At 40.4% G+C, this 19,009-nt stretch overlaps 1 protein-coding gene across 1 annotated transcript in view; it reads right to left on the reverse strand.

The window, feature by feature from the left end:
- Positions 1 to 462: 462 nt before the first annotated feature.
- The window catches only part of CFAP47 (cilia and flagella associated protein 47), a 638,800-nt gene continuing 620,253 nt past the window's right edge, over positions 463 to 19,009 (reverse strand). Inside the window, exons 58-59 of the mRNA XM_043505538.1 lie at positions 1,656 to 1,813; positions 463 to 557 (exon numbers count right to left, since the gene is read on the reverse strand). Of these exons, the coding sequence (XP_043361473.1) occupies positions 1,752 to 1,813 (62 nt within the window). The 3' untranslated portion in view covers positions 463 to 557; positions 1,656 to 1,751. The remainder of the gene's footprint in view (positions 558 to 1,655; positions 1,814 to 19,009) is intronic.

The following is a 19,009-nucleotide window of genomic DNA, read 5'->3' on the forward strand; positions in this document are numbered from 1 at the left end:
ACCAGTTCACAATGTCCATGTTATTTAACAGAATTTAAAGTAAACCAATTCTGAAATTATAATGTGATTAAGAAATAGATGTATTTAATTTAGTAGCAAATGATGCCCTATTTATTTCCAAAGTGAGCTAAAACAAAAATCCCATAAATATTAGTCTATATCATTTAGCGCAAATTAGTTTTCCCAGGAGCGTTATGGAAAAGTTAAGTGATTTGCAGTCTTCCTTCAGAGTTTGCTTTAGGATAAGTAGCAAAATTCTTCTGTCAGATTTACTCAGTAGATGCTGATTCAATATTCTGCTCTCCTCACATATTTGCAAAGATATTCTGCACATACAAGCTGAAATCTACCTGTGTCAACCTTCTGTATGATGCAAGTTCCAAGTGTTAGATGTCAAAAGGCAAGCAACTGTTTTGATTTTATTACAGTTCTTATGTTTATGGCTTTTCAGCTATTACATACCTGGTGCTGATTTATACTGTTGTGCTTCAGGGATTCCATGAATTGGGTAAATCCAGCATATTCCATGGATTTCCTCATTCTCTGACATGGTGATGCTGTTTGGAAATTCAAGTAAAATATGTAATTAATTTAGAATAGCTGAGAAACGGCTGTTATTGATGCTAACTTAAAACTGTGGCCAAGACTAGGAACTTTGGGTGCCCAACTTGAGACACTATGAAAGCCTTACATAATGACAGGTTTCAGAGTAGCAGCCGTGTTAGTCTGTATTCACAAAAAGAAAAGGAGTAAGTCTCTAAGGTGCCACAAGTACTCCTTTTCTTTTTATGAAAGCCTTATTTAGTCTAAAGCGGGAAAAACATGGAAATAATCCTTTCAGATATGTTTTTGTTATTTTGGTTTGTGGTCATATTTCTTGAGTTCTTTCATGGGGCTCACTCCCTTTTCTACTTAAATTATCCTGGACTCCAAAGTTCTCAATGTGCCTGATTATTTTCCATTCCCTTGCATCTTATGCAATCATTAACAGCTGTGCACAACAACTGCAAAGTGGATGGAAAATGGAACCAAATCAGAATGGTAGTGTTTTACACTCACTTTACAAAGATGTGAATTTATCACATAAGAGAATTGAGAATTGAGCTGTGTATTCAGGATATGAGAACACTTGGTCTGATCTGCTCTCACTTATGTCAGTACAAATATGGAGCAAGTTCATTGAATTTGGTAGTTATATTAGTGGAAAATCAACAAAAATGGAATCAGAATAAAGCCAAATATATCTCTGATAATCGCTTACACAAATATACCAAAAGGATATTTACTGATTTATTATTAGTTCGAATATGGAACTAATTCAAATTAGTTCAAAGAATAACAGAAGAATCCAACTGTTGTTCATTTATCTAATATACCTACAAGCAGTGGCAAGGAATTCTCTTGAGTTTCCAAATTTAAAAAAATGAAAGGCAGGTATTCAAGCTGTCGGAGTGCTAGCTACCATTGCAGTTCTTTGTTTGGATGTTTAAACACTTACATAGAAACATCTCACAGACTGGACAAATTTCTGCCCTTAAAAAATACACATGCAATTTCATCTGAAAGCAATAGGAGTTGTATGCATATGTCAGAGGGAAAAAGTTGACCATTGGCTGAATATGTTCAACAGTGATTTTTCCTATCACCATAATTACCTTTTCAGTTCTTTGTTAATTCAGCAGGATCATCATAGGGCCAGTTTTTCACCATTCTCCTTCACTACATGAACATCACCACAGCTTCATACAATTTCATTGTGTCAGCACAAACAATACCGGGATGTCCAGTTTACCTTTTGGAGGTAGTGGGATTGCTGTAAAATAATACAACAGTTTGTCACTAAGGTGGTAAAGGCATATTTTGAAAACTTTGAGTCATTTAGTCACTTTCTAATTATACATTATCTTTGTCTAGCCCACAGAATATTAGTTTGGCCTTATCATAAAGGACTATTTTCTCAATTAGAACAAAATTACTTTAACCTTTTATTGAAAGTAGTCAAATAATATATTGTTGCTCACAATGAGATGTACAAATGCATGCTTTACTTAAAACTCCAGCTCCTGGAGACAAGTGCTTACTTGAAAATCCAAGCTCTCATTTTTAAAAAAAAAGTTTCTAACCTTCATTGTCATGGAGAAAAGCTTGCAAATGTGACCAGAAGGCACCTTGCAGGCTCAAAAACCTAGAGGTGAATTAAATATCCAAAATATGTATTTTAAGTCATAATTTTAAGGTGATCCCATGATTTTTGGGGTCTGACTCATGAATTTTGAATGTTTGGATTTAATACTATAAAGAGTCTAACACTATGTATAAAGATCTAATCAAAAACAATCCTTTATAGCTGTCACATCTACACATGGATAAACTGTTTTTTTCTGATTTGCCTTTATTTAATGATAAATATTTGTATGAGAGGAAATATTAGTACATTTGGCAGGTAACTAAAAACCTCAAGTGGAACATTCAAATTCTGTATTGGGTGCTTTAAACCACTATTTTGAATGATCTTTTGATTTCACAGAAATGTTTACCTACCAAAGTTTTATTTGAAATATATAAACTGTAAAACCTGATATAAGTTTCCAGCTTTCCCACAAGAAAATCTTCTAAAGAGGGTCCTCTGAGCATGACTTTCATTTTAGTTATGGTATTATTTTATCCTGGGAGATTCATGTTTAATCACTTCACTGGTAGTACATTTCTTCATGCAGCTTGATTTTTGGTCTGTTGCAAAGCTGGTATTTAGCAGTGAAATAAGTACTTGGAAATAAAGTAGCAGTATACGTTCTCTTTCCTAGTACTCAATTAAATACTAGGTTTGAACCTCTGCTAAATCGTTTCTAATTACTGTATTTGTGACAGATTTTCTGTTTTTAAAGATCAAGTAAGGAGCTAGCAACAGAGGAGTTTGAGTGGGAGTTCTGTTGGAGGTGAAGGTATTTGTATTGGTTTTGTATTTGTAGTATTTGTATGTGTAGAGGCTTATAGGGGCTTTGTGCTGGGAGAGAAGCTGAGCCCTGATTGGGGCAGGGCTTCTCTGACTAGGGTCCTAAAGGTAGCCAGCCAGCCAGCAAGCAGCGGCACAGACAGCTGCAGAGGCACAAGAGCCAGCAAACAGAGCTGTAAACAGGGGAGTTTGAGTGAGAGTTTGTATTGTGGTGCTTGTTTGGGGTTTGCTTTTGGTGTTGTTTGTGTTCCCCAGATGAACAGGAGGTAGGTGGGAAGGCTATGACGGATACGGAGGCAGCTGTGGGAGTGACTTCTGTAGTGGAAGACACAATAAGGATGACTGGATGTGGAAGCTGTGGTATGTACATGATCCTGGAGGGGGGACCTGGTAAGAGGTTTTTCTGCATGAAATGCCGTCTGATAGAGCTGATGGAGGAAAAGATCCGAGGTTTGGAGATCAGGTGGAAGTCTGGTTGAGTTTAGGAAGGGGTTTGAGCAGATGAGGGAGCAAAGACATGAGATATCTGAAGGGAAAAGCTCAGACTCACAGATGGAAGCAGGGCTGGGGAATTTGGAGGGGAGACTGGGTGAAGAAAGTGGTCAGTGCAAGCATGTGACTCAAAGAACCAGGCAGAGGAAAAGACAGGCTAGTGAAGGAGAAATAGAGCTTAGGAACAGGTTTGCAAAGTTGGAAAATGAAGAAGGGGCTCAGCAGGTAGTTGCTGAAGGTGGAAGGGTAAGGAAGAAGAGAAGAGAGGCCAGTCCTATAGGAAAAGAGGAAGAGTCAATGGAGACTACACATACATACAAATATGAGCCCCAGGAGGATACAGGATGGGTTGAAGAGGATTGTAAGGGAGAATAGGAATGGAAAGAAATTGTAGCCAGAGGGAACAGGGGAGAGACTGGAGAATAGCACCGCCACCAGGAAAAGGCAGGTCTATGTGATCAGGGACTCTTTATTGAGAAGAACAGACAGACCTGTTACCAGAGCTGATCCAGAGAATAGAAGGGTGTGCTGTCTTCCAGGTGCTAAGATACGGGATGTAGACCTGAGGTTGAAAAGAATCCTAAAGGGAGCGGGAAAGAATCCCCTAATTATCCTTCATGTGGGAACAAATGATGACTGTCAACAGATGGCTTAGGCAGTGGTGCTATAAGGAGGGCTTTGGGATTAGGGGGAGATGGATGGGAGATGTTCAGGAAATCTCCACGCCAGATTTTAGCATTGAGAGGGAAGAAGACGAAGTAAGAAAGGATACAGCCGTGGGTAGGAGAATGTATATAAGGAGCGAGGGCGGTGTGGATACTAGTCTAATAGGTTATACTGGCTGTAGAATGACTGTGCCTAATAGGGTACAAAATGTGAGCGAGGCCAAACAGCAAAAATTAAGCTGTTTGTACACCAATGCGAGGAACCTAGGTAATAAAATGGAGGAACTAGAGCTACTGGTGCAGGAAGTGAAACCAGATATTATAGGGATAACAGAAACATGGTGGAAAAGTAGTCATGACTGGACTACAGGTATTGAAGGGTATGTGCTGTTTAGGAAAGACAGAAACAAAGGTAAAGGTGGTGGAGTAGCATTGTATATCAATGATGAGGTAGAATGTAAAGAAATAAGAAGCGATGCAATGGATAAGACGGAGTCCGTCTGGGCAAAAATTACATTGGGGAAGAAAACTAGTAAAGCCTCTCCTACGATAGTGCTTGGGGTGTGCTATAGACCTCCGGGATCTAATTTGGATATGGATAGAGCCCTTTTTAATGTCTTGAATAAAGTAAATACTAATGGAAACTGCGTGATCATGGGAGACTTTAACTTCCCAGATATAGACTGGAGGACCAGCGCTAGTAATAATAATAGGGTTCAGATTTTCCTAGATGCGATAGCTGATGGATTCCTTCATCAAGTAGTTGCTGAACCGACTAGAGGGGATGCCATTTTAGATTTAATTTTTGTGAGTAGCGAGGACCTCATAGAAGAAATGGTTTTAGGGGACAATCTTGGCTCAAGTGATCATGAACTAATTCAGTTCAAACTAAATGGAAGGATTAACAAAAATCGGCAACTAAGGTTTTTGATTTCAAAAAGGCTGACTTTCAAAAATTAAGGAAATTAGTTTGGGAAGTGGATTGGACTGAAGAATTTATGGATCTAAAGGTAGAGGAGGCCTGGGGTTACTTTAAATCAAAGCTGCAGAAGCTATCGGAAGCCTGTATCCCAAGAAAGGGGAAAAAATTCATAGGAAGGAGTTGTAGACCAAGCTGGATGAGCAAGCATCTTAGAGAGGTGATTAAGAAGAAGCAGAAAGCACACAGGGAGTGGAAGATGGGAGGGATCAGCAAGGAAAGCTGCCTAATTGAGGTCAGAACATGTAGGGATAAAGTGAGACAGGCTAAAAGTCGAGTAGAGTTGGACCTTGCAAAGGAAATTAAAACCAATAGTAAAAGGTTCTATAGCCATATAAATAAGAAGAAAACTAAGAAAGAAGAAGTGGGGCCGCTTAACACTGAGGATGGAGTGGAGGTTAAAGATAATCTAGGCATGGCCCAATATCTAAACAAATACTTTGCCTCAGTCTTTAATAAGGCTAAAGAGGATCTTAGGGATAATGGTAGCATGACAAATGGGAATGAGGATATAGAGGTAGATATTACCATATCTGAGGTAGAAGCGAAACTGAAAGAGCTTAATGGGACTAAATCGGGGGGCCCAGATAATCTTCATCCAAAAATATTAAAGGAATTGGCACCTGAAATTGCAAGCCCATTAGCAAGAATTTTTAATGAATCTGTAAACTCAGGAGTAGTACCGAATGATTGGAGAGTTGCTAATATAGTTCCTATTTTTAAGAAAGGAAAAAAAAGTGATCCGGGTAACTACAGGCCAGTTAGTTTGACATCTGTAGTATGCAAGGTCCTGGAAAAAATTTTGAAGGAGAAAATAGTTAAGGACATTGAAGTCAATGGTAAATGGGACAAAACACAACATGGTTTTAGAAAAGGTACATCGTGCCAAACCAACCTAATCTCCTTTTTTGAAAAAGTAATGGATTTTTTAGATAAAGGAAATGCAGTGGATCTAATTTACCAAGATTTCAGTAAGGCATTTCATACCGTGCCACATGGGGAATTATTAGTTAAATTGGAGAAGATCGGGATCAATATGAACATCAAAAGGTGAATAAGGAATTGGTTAAAGGGGAGACTGCAACGGGTCCTACTGAAAGGTGAACTGTCAGGTTGGAGGGAGGTTACCAGTGGAGTTCCTCAGGGATCGGTTTTGGGACCGATCTTATTTAATCTTTTTATTACTGACCTTGGCACAAAAAGTGGGAGTGTGCTAATAAAGTTTGCAGATGACACAAAGCTGGGAGGTATTGCCAATTCGGAGAAGGATCGGGATATTATACAGGAGGATCTGGATGACCTTGTAAACTAGAGTAATAGTAATAGGATGAAATTTAATAGTGAGAAGTGTAAGGTTATGCATTTAGGGATTAATAACAAGAATTTTAGTTATAAGTTGGGGACGCATCAATTAGAAGTAACGGAAGAGGAGAAGGACCTTGGAGTATTGGTTGATCATAGGATGACTATGAGCTGCCAATGTGATATGGCTGTGAAAAAAGCTAATGCGGTTTTGGGATGCATCAGGAGAGGCATTTCCAGTAGGGATAAGGAGGTTTTATTACCAATATACAAGGCACTGGTGAGACCTCAGCTAGAATACTGTGTGCAGTTCTGGTCTCCCATGTTTAAAAAGGATGAATTCAAAGTGGAGCAGGTACAGAGAAGGGCTACTAGGATGATCCGAGGAACGGAAAACTTGTCTTATGAAAGGAGACTCAAGGAGCTTGGCTTGTTTAGCCTAACTAAAAGAAGGTTGAGGGGAGATATGATTGCTCTCTATAAATATATCAGAGGGATAAATACAGGAGAGGGAGAGGAATTATTTCAGCTCAGCACCAATGTGGACACAAGAACAAATGGGTATAAACTGGCCACCAGGAAGTTTAGACTTGAAATCAGACAAAGGTTTTTAACCATCAGAGGAGTGAAGTTTTGGAATAGCCTTCCAAGGGAAGCAGTGGGGGCAAAAGATCTATCTGGTTTTAAGATTCTACTTGATAAGATTATGGAGGAGATGGTATGATGGGATAATGGGATTTTGGTAAGTAATTGATCTTTAAATATTCAGGGTAAATAGGCCAAATCCCCTGATGGGATATTAGATGGATGGGATCTGAGTTACCCAGGAAAGAATTTTCTGTAGTATCTGGATGGTGAATCTTGCCCATATGCTCAGGGTTTAGCTGATTGCCATATTTGGGGTCGGGAAGGAATTTTCCTCCAGGGCAGATTGGAGAGGCCCTGGAGGTTTTTCACCTTCCTCTGTAGCATGGGGCATGGTTGACTTGAGGGAGGCTTCGCTGCTCCTTGAAGTCTTTAAACCATGATTTAAGGACTTCAATAGCTCAGACATGGGTGAGGTTTTTCATAGGAGTGGGTGGGTGAGATTCTGTGGCCTGCGCTGTGCAGAAGGTCGGATTAGATGATCAGAATGGTCCCTTCTGACCTTAGTATCTATGAAAAAAAAATGATACGGATAGATTCTCACTGGAAAGTATTAAGGGAGACTATGCTAGGCTGGGGAAGACGCTTAAGGAAATCAAGGCTCAGGTGACCTTTAGTGGTATTCTGCCTGTTCTTAGAGAAGGGCAACAAAGGTGTGACAAGATTATGACTATCAACAGATGGCTTAGGCAGTGGTGCTATAAGGAGGGCTTTGGGATGTATGGCCACTGGGAGGCATTCATGGACAGAGGACAGTTCTCTCGGGATGGACTTCATCTGAGTAGGGAAGGAAATAGACTTCTAGGATGGAGGCTGGCACAACAGATTAAGAGAGCTTTAAACTAGGAATTTAGGGGAGATGGTTGGGTGATGTCCAGGTAATCTCCACGCCGGATTTTAGCATTGAGAGGGAAGAAGACGAAGTAAGAAAGGATACAGCCGTGGGTAGGAGAATGTATATAAGGAGGAAGGGCAGTGTGGATATCAGTCTAATAGGTTATACTGGCTGTAGAATGACTGTGCCTAATAAGGTACAAAATGTGAGCGAGGCCAAACAGCAAAAATTAAGATGTTTGTACACCAATGCGAGAAGCCTAGGTAACAAAGTGGAGGAACTAGAGCTACTGGTGCAGGAAGTGAAACCAGATATTATAGGGATAACAGAAATATGGTGGAATAGTAGTCATGACTGGTGTACGGGTATTGAAGGGTATGTGCTGTTTAGGAAAGACAGAAATAAAGGCAAAGGTGGTGGAGCAGCATGGTATATCAATGATGAGGTAGACTGTAAAGAAATAAGAATTGATGGAACAGATAAGACAGAGTCTGTCTGGGTAAAAATCACATTGAGGAAGAAAGCTACTAGAGCGTGCCCTGGGATAGTGCTTGGGGTGTGTTATAGACGGCTGGGATCTGATGTGGATATGGATAGAGCCCTTTTTAATGTTTTTAATAAGGTAAATACTAATGGAAACTGCATGATCATGTGAGACTTTAACTTCCCAGATACAGACTGGAGGACCAGTGCTAGTAAATAATAATAGGACTCAGATTTTCCTAGATGCAATAGCTGATGGATTCCTTCATCAAGTAGTTGCTGAACTGACTAGAGGGGATGCCATTTTAGATTTGGTCTTGGTGAGTAGTGAGGGTCTCATAGAAGAAATGGTTGTAGGGGATAATCTTGGCTCAAGTGATCATGAGCTAATTCAGTTCAAACTGAATGGAAGGATTAACAAAAATAAATCTGCAACTAGAGTTTTTGATTTCAAAAGGGCTGTCTTTCAAAAATTAAGGAAATTGGTTAGGGAAGTGGATTGGACTGAAGAACTTACGGATCTAAAGGTAGAGGAGGCCTGGGATTACTTTAAATCAAAGCTGCAGAAGCTATTGAAAGCATGTATCCCAAGAAAGGGGAAAAAATTCATAAGAAGGAGTTGTAGACCAAGCTGGATGAGCAAGCATCTTAGAGAGGGGATAAAGAAGAAGCAGAAAGCATACAGGGAGTGGAAAATGGGAGGGATCAGCAAGGAAAGCTACCTTATTGAGGTCAGAACATGTAGGGATAAAGTGAGACAGGCTAAAAGTCAAGGAGAGTTGGAACTTGCAAAGGGAATTAAAACCAATAGTAAAAGGTTCTATAGCCATATAAATAAGAAGACTAAGAAAGAAGAAGTGGGGCTGCGAAACACTGAGGATGGAGTGGAGGTTAAGAATAATCTAGGCATGGCCCAATATCTAAACAAATACTTTGCCTCAGTCTTTAATAAGGCTAAAGAGGATCTTAGGGATAATGGTAGCATGACAAATGGGAATGAGGATATGGAGGTAGATATTACCATATCTGAGGTAGAAGCGAAACTCGAACAGCTTAATGGGACTAAATTGGGGCTCCCAGATAATCTTCATCCAAAAATATTAAAGGAATTGGCACCTGAAATTGCAAGCCCATTAGCAACAATTTTTAATGAATCTGTAAATTCAGGAGTTCTACCATATGATTGGAGAATTGCTAATATAGTTCCTATTTTTAAGAAAGGAAAAAAAAGTGATCCGGGTAACTACAGGCCTGTTAGTTTGACATCTGTAGTAAGCAAGGTCTTGGAAAAAATTTTGAAGGAGAAAATAGTTAAGGACATTGAAGTCAATGGTAAATAGGATAAAATACAACATGGTTTTAGAAAAGGTAGATCGTGCCAAACCAATCTGATCTCCTTTTTTGAGAAAGTAACAGATTTTTTAGACAAAGTAAATGCAGTGGATCTAATTTACCTAGATTTCAGTAAGGCGTTTGATACCGTGCCACGTGGGGAATTATTAGTTAAATAAAGGAAAAGATGGGGATCAATATGAACATCGAAAGGTGGATAAGGAATTGGTTAAAGGGGAGACTACAATGGGTCCTACTGAAAGGCAAACTGTCAGGCTGGAGGGAGATTACTAGTGGATTTCCTCAGGGATCTGTTTTGGGACCAATCTTATTTAATCTATTTATTACTGACCTCAGCACAAAAAGTGGGAGTGTGCTAATAAAGTTTGCAGATGATACAAAGCTGGGAGGTATTGCCAATTTAGAGAAGGATCGGGATATTATACAGGAGGATCTGGATGACCATGTAAACTGGAGTAATAGTAATAGGATGAAATTTAATAATGAGAAGTGTTAGGTTATGCATTTAGGGATTAATAACAAGAATCTTAGTTATAAGCTGGGGACGCAGCAATTAAAAGTAACGGAGGAGGAGAAGGACCTTGGAGTATTGGTTGATCATAGGATGACTATGAGCTGCCAATATGATATGGCTGTGAAAAAGCTAGTGCGGTTTTTGGATGCATCAGGAGAGGTATTTCCAGTAGGAATAAGAAGGTTTTAGTACCATTATACAAGGCACTGGTGAGACCTCACCTAGAATACTGTGTGCAGTTCTGGTCTCCCATGTTTAAAAAGGATGAATTCAAACTGCAACAGGTACAGAGAAGGGCTACTAGTATGATCCGAAGAATGGAAAACTTGTCTTATGAAAGGAGACTCGACTCAAGGAGCTTGGCTTGTTTAGCCTAACTAAAAGAAGGTTGAGGGGAGATATGATTGCTCTCTATAAATATATCAGAGGGATAAATATCGGAGAGGGAGAGCAATTATTTCAGCTCTGTACCAATGTGGACACAAGATCAAATGGGTATAAACTGGCCACCAGGAAGTTTAGACTTGAAATTGGACAAAGGTTTCTAACCATCAGAGGAGTGAAGTTTTGGAATAGCCTTCCAAGGGAAGGAGTGGGGGCAAAAGATCTATCTGGCTTTAAGATTCTACTCGATAAGTTTATGGAGGAGATGGTATGATGGGATAATGTGATTTTGGTAATTAATTGATCTTTAAATATTCAGAGTAAATAGGCCTAATCCCCTGAGATGGGATATTAGATGGGTGGGATCTGAGTTACCCAGGAAAGAATTTTCTGTAGTATCTGGCTGGTGAATCTTGCCCATATGCTCAGGATTTAGCTGATCACCATATTTGGGGTCGGGAAGGAATTTTCCTCAAGGGCAGATTGGAAGGCCCTGGAGGTTTTTCGCCTTCCTCTGTAGCATGGGGCACGGGTCACTTGAGGGAAGATTCTCTGCTCCTTGAAGTCTTTGAGGACGATTTGAGGACTTCAATAGCTCATACATAGGTGAAGTTTTTCATAGGAGTGTGTGGGTGAGATTCTGTGGCCTGCGTTGTGCAGGAGGTCAGACTAGATGATCAGAATGGTCCCTTCTGACCTTAGTATCTATGAATCTATAAGTCATCAAGATCTTAATTTCTGTTAAGCAAGTTAAAATATAATTTTGTACAGTGCTCAGACTATTACTGCAGAAATGAATGGATATACTCTGGGCTAGATTCTGGAGGGTACCCAGATTTCACAGAGTGAAGTTAGGGACATGTGTGTGTACATGCATGCACATATATCGCTCACTTTTGCTCGCTCCGGCTGCAGCTCTGTGCATGCTGGAACCCCTGCACTATGTTGAAAGCGGACTAAGACCTGCTCTAACTTGATCAGGCTGCAATAGTCACTGCATTTTAACACAAGGCACTAAATACTACAGTACAGGGATGGCCAAACTTACTGACCCTCTGAGTTGCAAACGAAAATCTTCAGAAGTGTGAGAGACGGGACGCGCCTGCCAGGGTTCAGGACTTCTGTCCCTCTCCTGCTGAAGCCCTGAGCCCTGGCAGGTTAGCCCCATAGGGCTGATGCCCTGAAATCCCCCTCCCTCTGGGGCAGAAGTCCCTAGCCCCACCAACCTGCCACAGGGCAGAAGCCCCAAGATCCTCCCCCGAATCTGGTAGGTGGAGAATGAGGGAGAATGGGGGGCTCCATGAACTACATTTTAACTGTAAAAGAGCCGCATGTAGCTCATGAGCCGCATTTTGGCCATCCCTGCTCAGTATATGGTCAGCCCCTAAGGCACTCAAATGCTGTGTGTGATATGAAGTGTTGTTTTGGTTGACATCATAGACAAAAGTCTACATTACAGAAATTGTCATCACAAATGGAACCCTAGCCAGCAGTTTCAATAGAGGCTAAATGGGCCTGGAGATTGAACTATTTTACAGTGCACCAGGGTTGAAACACATTGGTAGCTGTGACCATTCTGTACCATCTTTCTGTCACTTTTCAATTGCACTTAGCGCTTTTAAAAAACAGATTTTTTTTTAATCTGTAATAGCTAGGCTTGGAAGGATTAGATTTTTATTGTAAATGTAGATTTCATTGTACACGCTGAAACTGATGAGAAAATATTTCCATTGATAACTGAATTTTGTCGATTAGACAAAGTAAGAAAAATGCTGCTTGAGACATTAGTTTGATTTAAGGATATTTATTTTGTATATTTTGACATATGATATTGTGTTTTTAAAGATTATAAAGCTTTAACTTTCTAATCTCAATATCTGCTGTCATTAAATTATTGTCTGATACCTCCCCCCATTATTTTGTTCAACTGTGGAAATGTGCCACCCGCTGCTTCCACCGAAGGAGTTATCTAGCTGAGTGCCGAGTCAAGGTGCAGTTTGGGTCCACCCTCTCCAGTGCTGCCTGTCTCTTCCTTGGTTGGCTGGCTGCCTCTGTAAGCCCAACTGGCTCTCAATTGGCAGGTCAGGTCACGTGGGAGGTTTCAAACCATGACCCCTTTAGCTCGTTGCCCTGTGCTTTCGCTCCAATTGCCCAGGTCAAAGGCGGCCCTGTTCAACTCTTCTGTTTGAGATAGAGGGAGTGGAGGCTGGAGTGAATGTGCTTGATTATGCTCCCTACTAGAGTGACTAGAAGATCTCATGAACTGGTGATGATACATGACACAAGGAGTCCCAATTAGGCCACTGGGGGGCTCATAGGACATAGGAGGAGGCATCCACTATTGATCTTACCAGGTTTATTGGGGTTGAAGTCTTCTCTCCTCTGTCCATGTCAGTGTGGGTAGTACAATGATGTCAAACATAATAAACAGGAGAACTCTGTACAGAAATCTGAGAGTCAGAAGAGTCGTCCTCAGCATAATCCAAAGGGGATGGCAACTGCTCATCCTGGATATAGGAAGTCCTGAGTAAGGTGGTATAAATGAAAGATGCAGAGTCGGTGACCCAGCAAATCTTGATTCAAGTAGTTGTCCAGTACTGGTAAGTAATCGTGATTCCAGCTCATTTGAGACAAGGAGGTCCTTTGAGAATCTCAGCTGCTGTGGTACTGTTGGTATATAAGTGGAAGATAGATAAGATCCTGTGGAGGCTGGCTTCAGTACTGATGATACAGATGCCAAACCCTTGGTATAAGAATGTCCCAGGTCAGATTCCACTGATACCAATGCAGAGGTACTTAATGATGTATAGGTACTAGGGGTACATCAAGATCTGGCGGTGCAGATCTTTGAGGAAGAATCTGTATCAGCCTTGGTACAGTGGTCCACAACTGAAGAGGTCCTCAGTGCCAAGTCCTGTTTCATATTATGACACTTTAGATGCCCTCACCATACTGAAGCCAATCGGAGCCTTTATGGAATTTCATCTGGGACCTGAAATCTCTGGAGCTTTCTTGTGTGTTGATGACCCTGAGAGTTAGAATGTAAAGTTCTCTGTACTGTCAACACCAATGCAGATGCTACCTGGCCTGAGGCATTTGATGATGGAGACCCTGAGGTGGACATAGCAGCAGTGCTTGTATCCCTCAAGGCTCTCAGTGATTGGGATCCTGAGGTAGATGGGGCACTAACTACTTGAAGACTTGGGTATGGACGGTTGTCAGAACCAAGGCCAGAAGCTGATATTAAGGCTTTCTCTGTCATCAGTAATTTAAACTTGATCTCCTTGTTTTTCTAAGATCTCATTTTGAAGGTGTAGATTTTGCACTTACTGGGGATATGATTGACTCCCAAACAGCAAAGACACTGAGAAAGATTCCAGGCAGGAAAGAGTTTTTGTAAAATCCACAGATCCTAGCATACCCCAGAACAAAAGTTCAGAATAACCCCCTTAATGAGGAAAAAATGAAAGGAAAAAGAAGGGGACTGCAGTCCCAACAACTACTACCAAACTAAACTAATTAATGCTACACTACTAAACTGAGGACAGCAGGAGCAGCTCTACACTGTCTCAGGTCAAAGGTGGCTGACAAGGAACTGAGGGCAGTTCTCCCATGCAGACCTATATGTCCTTGGAATGGGGCACAAGGACACGTAGGGTGCATGTGTGGGCCAAACAGGCACTGCTAACAAAAATCTCCAAGCAAAGGCACAGGGGTGTAAGCACACCTGAAGGGGATCACCCATATGGACACTCCTTGAACAAGAAACCAGTATTTCTGAGCCTCAGTATTCTTCTGTGGGCAGCAAATGGCTGTGAAACCCAATGATAAATGTGTTTCTTAAGTCCTAGTGGCTTACCCACAGATGATCACAGCCTACTGCTGCTAACTGTTTCTCTTTGGCTCAAGTGGCAGAGGTCTGTGCAGTGGCTTACAAGTTCCAACCCTGCTGGTGAACCATGTGGGAACCAATGTAGTTCCACATGATAGAATTTGTTTTTTCAGATTTCATTTTTTAAAAAACCTAGGAAGCTACAACAAAAAACCACTATCCTCTCATTTTGACTCATTTTCCCTCCTCTCTCTTCAGGGTTAACTGCTCAGCAAAGGGATTTAGAGAGAAGGATAAGAGTGGTAAAGCCCTGTCCCCCAGTTTCCTCTTGTTGGAAAACAGCTCTGGACACCAATTTAGCTCTCCCTGGTCTTTAAAGCCACTACTTTCCACTTCTGATTGGATCTTTAGAAAAGCAGCTAGCTAGTCAGCTGCTGCAAGCTCCAGAACTACATCTCAGCATATAGTGGGGGGAGATTTCAGTACACCTCAGCATCACAGACCCCATTGCAACTGGCTGCCTGTGGTCTCATGTTGTCTGTACTGGTAGTTCAGGATAGCTGGAGTGCAGTGGTGCTCTGGTGATGTTTCCTTCCCCTGGCTATGACATCTAGGCTGATGGCTACAAGGACAGTATGGCATACTGTTGCTACACCAGATTATACTACCTGGAAAATCTCCAGTCAAGCTACCTTTATGGCCCCTTTGCATTGTCAGAGCAGCACTGGAGTAGCAGCTGGGCTGAAGGTCTGGTCCTCTAGCTCTCTGATAAAATGACATTAATAAAGTAAGTTGTGGGTTTTTTTTTCAAAAGCTACAAATTAGATGAGTTTATTTTTATTTTCAGTTATTGTAATGTATGAGAAAATCTGAGAGTTTGGAGAATTATTCTGTGTCCAACTGTGTATACGGTAGCTAATTCTGCTTGTTAAAGAACACAAATGCTTTTTAAAATAAATATTGTAATGATGAATCTATCCTGATCTCCTGTTAGTGGAAAATTGATCGTTAAACACCACACTACTTTTATAATACCACTGCTAACTCATGATACAGCTCAATAAACAGATTATTATTATAAACTATTTATAATGACAGTAATTCTTATGTTATTAGGCTTGTTTATGATTGTCAAGTAACCAACTGGTCATTACCTGCTAGTAAAGATTGATTTCCTTATGATTTTCCCTAATTAATAAAATAGATATGAAATAGGTATAATGGCAAAAACCATACACTGCTTTATGTTTCTCTTCTGTCATTTTTACTTGGTATGTATCTGCAGCAAACACTGCATATTAAGGACTTGTTTCAACTTCTCTCTAAGTATTTATATTGTAGTAATCCTTGTAGCATATAGACACAAAATATCCATAACTCTCTCTCCAGAGAGTTCAGTGGCAGTACACCTTTAATTAAAAATGTATTGTCACTATTTCTAATGACCTTTGAAATAGGTAATGACAGTTGCATGCTATTTTTTTTTATTCGTGAGGAAACAGATGGTCTTTTATAAGCAGACTGTAGTCCGTTGAGGGCTTTGAAAATTGGGAACATAACCTTGAATTGGATTAGATATTGAATAAAAAGCCAGTGTCACATGTTCTAATTTACCTGTTCCACTTAGAAGTTGGGTTGCTGCATTCTGAGCCATTTGTAATGTTTGTGTCTACCGTGTCAGCCCTAGGTAGGGTGCACTTCAAGAAATAGCCTTCATTGAAGAAATGAAGATGTGGATAACTATACCCAAGTTTTCATCTGTGTGAGGACTGGATCCATTTTTCTTTCCAGGTGGAGTGGAAAAAGATATTTATAGCCACTGCTGCAGCTTGGAAATTCAGACATACGAGGTAAGACTATGCAACACTTTGCTAATTTAGGGATGAACACCCTCAGTGATCTCTGAAAGGCTTCTTTTTGCTTACTGACTGCACCTTTGTCTTACCCAAATTGAATTTCAGCCAGCTGTTAATCACCTGGACATATGTTTCTTCACAGCACTGATGTAGGCAGGTTATGGTGTGGTCAGCTTTAGAAAGGACTATATCATTGATTTATTACTGGCAATTGAGCTAGCAACATCGCAGTACATCTTCCAGTGCTTTATCATAGATGATGAACTGGAATCCTGATGGATTCCACAGGTGAATACTCTGGGTGGGGAGGAGCAGCTACCCATCACAACCCTCTGAGATCTAAGTGAAATAAGCAGAACCATCTGGCAACAAGTCTCTCTCTTCTTGCTAGGTTCCCCAAAAAGGTTATAATGACCTCAGGATCATCTGTGTTGAAAGCAGTAGATAGGTCTGCTAAAATCAGTCATGATTGTCTTGTCACTGTCCATTGCTAGGAGGTCAATATGATTGGCATACTCTTTGTGTCACAGTCAGAATCCGCATGGGAAGAGGATAGATGCTGCTGGAGATGATTTGCTAATACCTCCTCAGTGAATTCACTCAGAAGCGGAGGGTTTAAGATCAGGTAATTAGCGAGATATTGCCAAGGCTCCGGTAGGTTACTGTCCTGAGGGATGCATTGATCACACAAGTGTGCAGAAGGCCCAGGTGATCTTTGCTTGCCTTCACCAGCTAGAAGAGGCAAAATTCTGGCTCACGTGTGGAGGCTAAGACTTCTCTGGGCACTTCCACTGGGAGTGGATATATATCAGTGCTTTAGGCTGATTTTTACTGACTCTGTTACTCTGGTGAGGCTGCTTCAGACCCTCCCCTCCACTTGGCAGTGAGCTTTGCCTGGGGACATGGGTGGGTAAGTATAGCAGTCTGACTTGCCTGTTTTACACTGGTCTTGCACAGCTGGGTAGTTTGTGTAAATGGAAAGAACACTTCCCTGGATCCATCCATGAGGATTCAAAGTGGGTCATTATGGCTGGGAGATTGCTTGGGGAAATCCCTTTGTTGTCATGACACTTTTTCATTCCTGAGTTAGTGGGTCACAGGTGACATCTGCTTGTTTGCAGAAGTCTCCCAGGATAAGACTTGGTGCTTGCAGGATTAGGCCTGAAACAAGATTTGTCTGCTCTGAAATGAATTTTGGGTGGTCTGTATATAATTAGAATTTCAGCACTGAACATGTGTTTGACTCACATATCAGTCAGGTGCATTTCAGCAGTTAGGTTTCAGGAGTCTCGGTACACCTCAGGGTAGTTGGGAAGATGATGGTCACTTTACCTCACTTGTCACCAATATATTCATGGAACCAACTTCAGAGAGGAGTCTCCAGAGGGAATTTAAGTTGGTGTAACTTACACTATCTTCCAACCCCTTCAACAGACATTATAGTCTGGCTCACTGAATCTGAGTGCAAAGAAGTTTATGTTGGTGCAAATCATATGTAACAAAGAAAGGAAAATAGCTAATCCCAGGAGGGTGTAAAAGGCTGAAAGATAAATTAGCCCTCATCCTACATTAACTTTTTTATTTATTTAAGATTTTTATATTATCTCCTGGCTCCTCAGCATGTAACCAAAGCATCTTATATTCCCTTAAACATTGTGTGTATAAGTAGGCATAACGGAGTTTAATTGTGTATAAAGGAATCTAACGTACACAACCTTGCATGTCAACCTTCTTGAGTTTGGGCCAGAGTGTCTCCTCCCCCTACCCCTACCCCACCCCCACTTAGCGGCTGTTGCTTCTTGAATTATGGGAGCTTAGATCAGTCCATTCCCACTGTGGATGCCTGCTGATGGGGCTCTGATGTCAGTGTTTCAATCTAGAATTCGAGGCCATATTTACCTGATTGCTTCCCTTATTAGAAAGGTGAAGAAAGGACTATGGAAATCAGACCTTAACCAAGTATACATAAATTTCAAACTTGCAAAATAATTGAAATTGATTTGAGAAGTGTTGCGGTTTATTTAAAAAAAGTGAGCGGCTTGAGAGGAAGAATAGCTGTGTCAAGTCTTTACCCTTTATTTGAATGGTTTCACACTATCACTATTACAAGCACACAAAGGACAATGTAGTACAGACAGAGTGTTTGTTTACCATTTCATGACTCTTGCATTTTATAAAATTTTGTATAACTCTGACAGATACTTTGTGACTTTTTTTGTTCAGAGCTTTAAATTAGAAGGATTTCTTTGTGGTACTAAAGTTAAACAACTGCCATTTAGATTAAAACAAATGGATCAAGAACAGAGCTCAGTAATTAAATATGTACTTTTTCTTTAATGCAATTTATTTGGTTTTTAAATAAAGCCTGTCTAAAAGGCCAAGCATGAACTTTCTTGTTCATTTATAAAATTATCCTTCTCTAACTAATAGCCTACAGTACAGTTGCTGCTGAAATGAAAAAAACTACTTAACATATGACAGCAATATCTATAGCCTTTATTTATCATAAAAGGGTAGTAATAACTAATGCTACAATACATAAGATTGAAACTCATTTTAAAACATATTGCCAAATACAGTAGTTCATTGCTCTGGTAATAACCATAACAAGAAAAATTACATTTTAATAGTTTAACTTTTAGATTAAATATACTAGTAATAGAAGTTAAATAATGATGAGCATACTCTTGTTTAGGATACATGCATAGTATCTTAG

The sequence above is a fragment of the Dermochelys coriacea genome, chromosome 1 (genome assembly GCF_009764565.3).
Source record: "Dermochelys coriacea isolate rDerCor1 chromosome 1, rDerCor1.pri.v4, whole genome shotgun sequence".
In the NCBI taxonomy this organism is placed as follows: domain Eukaryota; kingdom Metazoa; phylum Chordata; order Testudines; family Dermochelyidae; genus Dermochelys; species Dermochelys coriacea.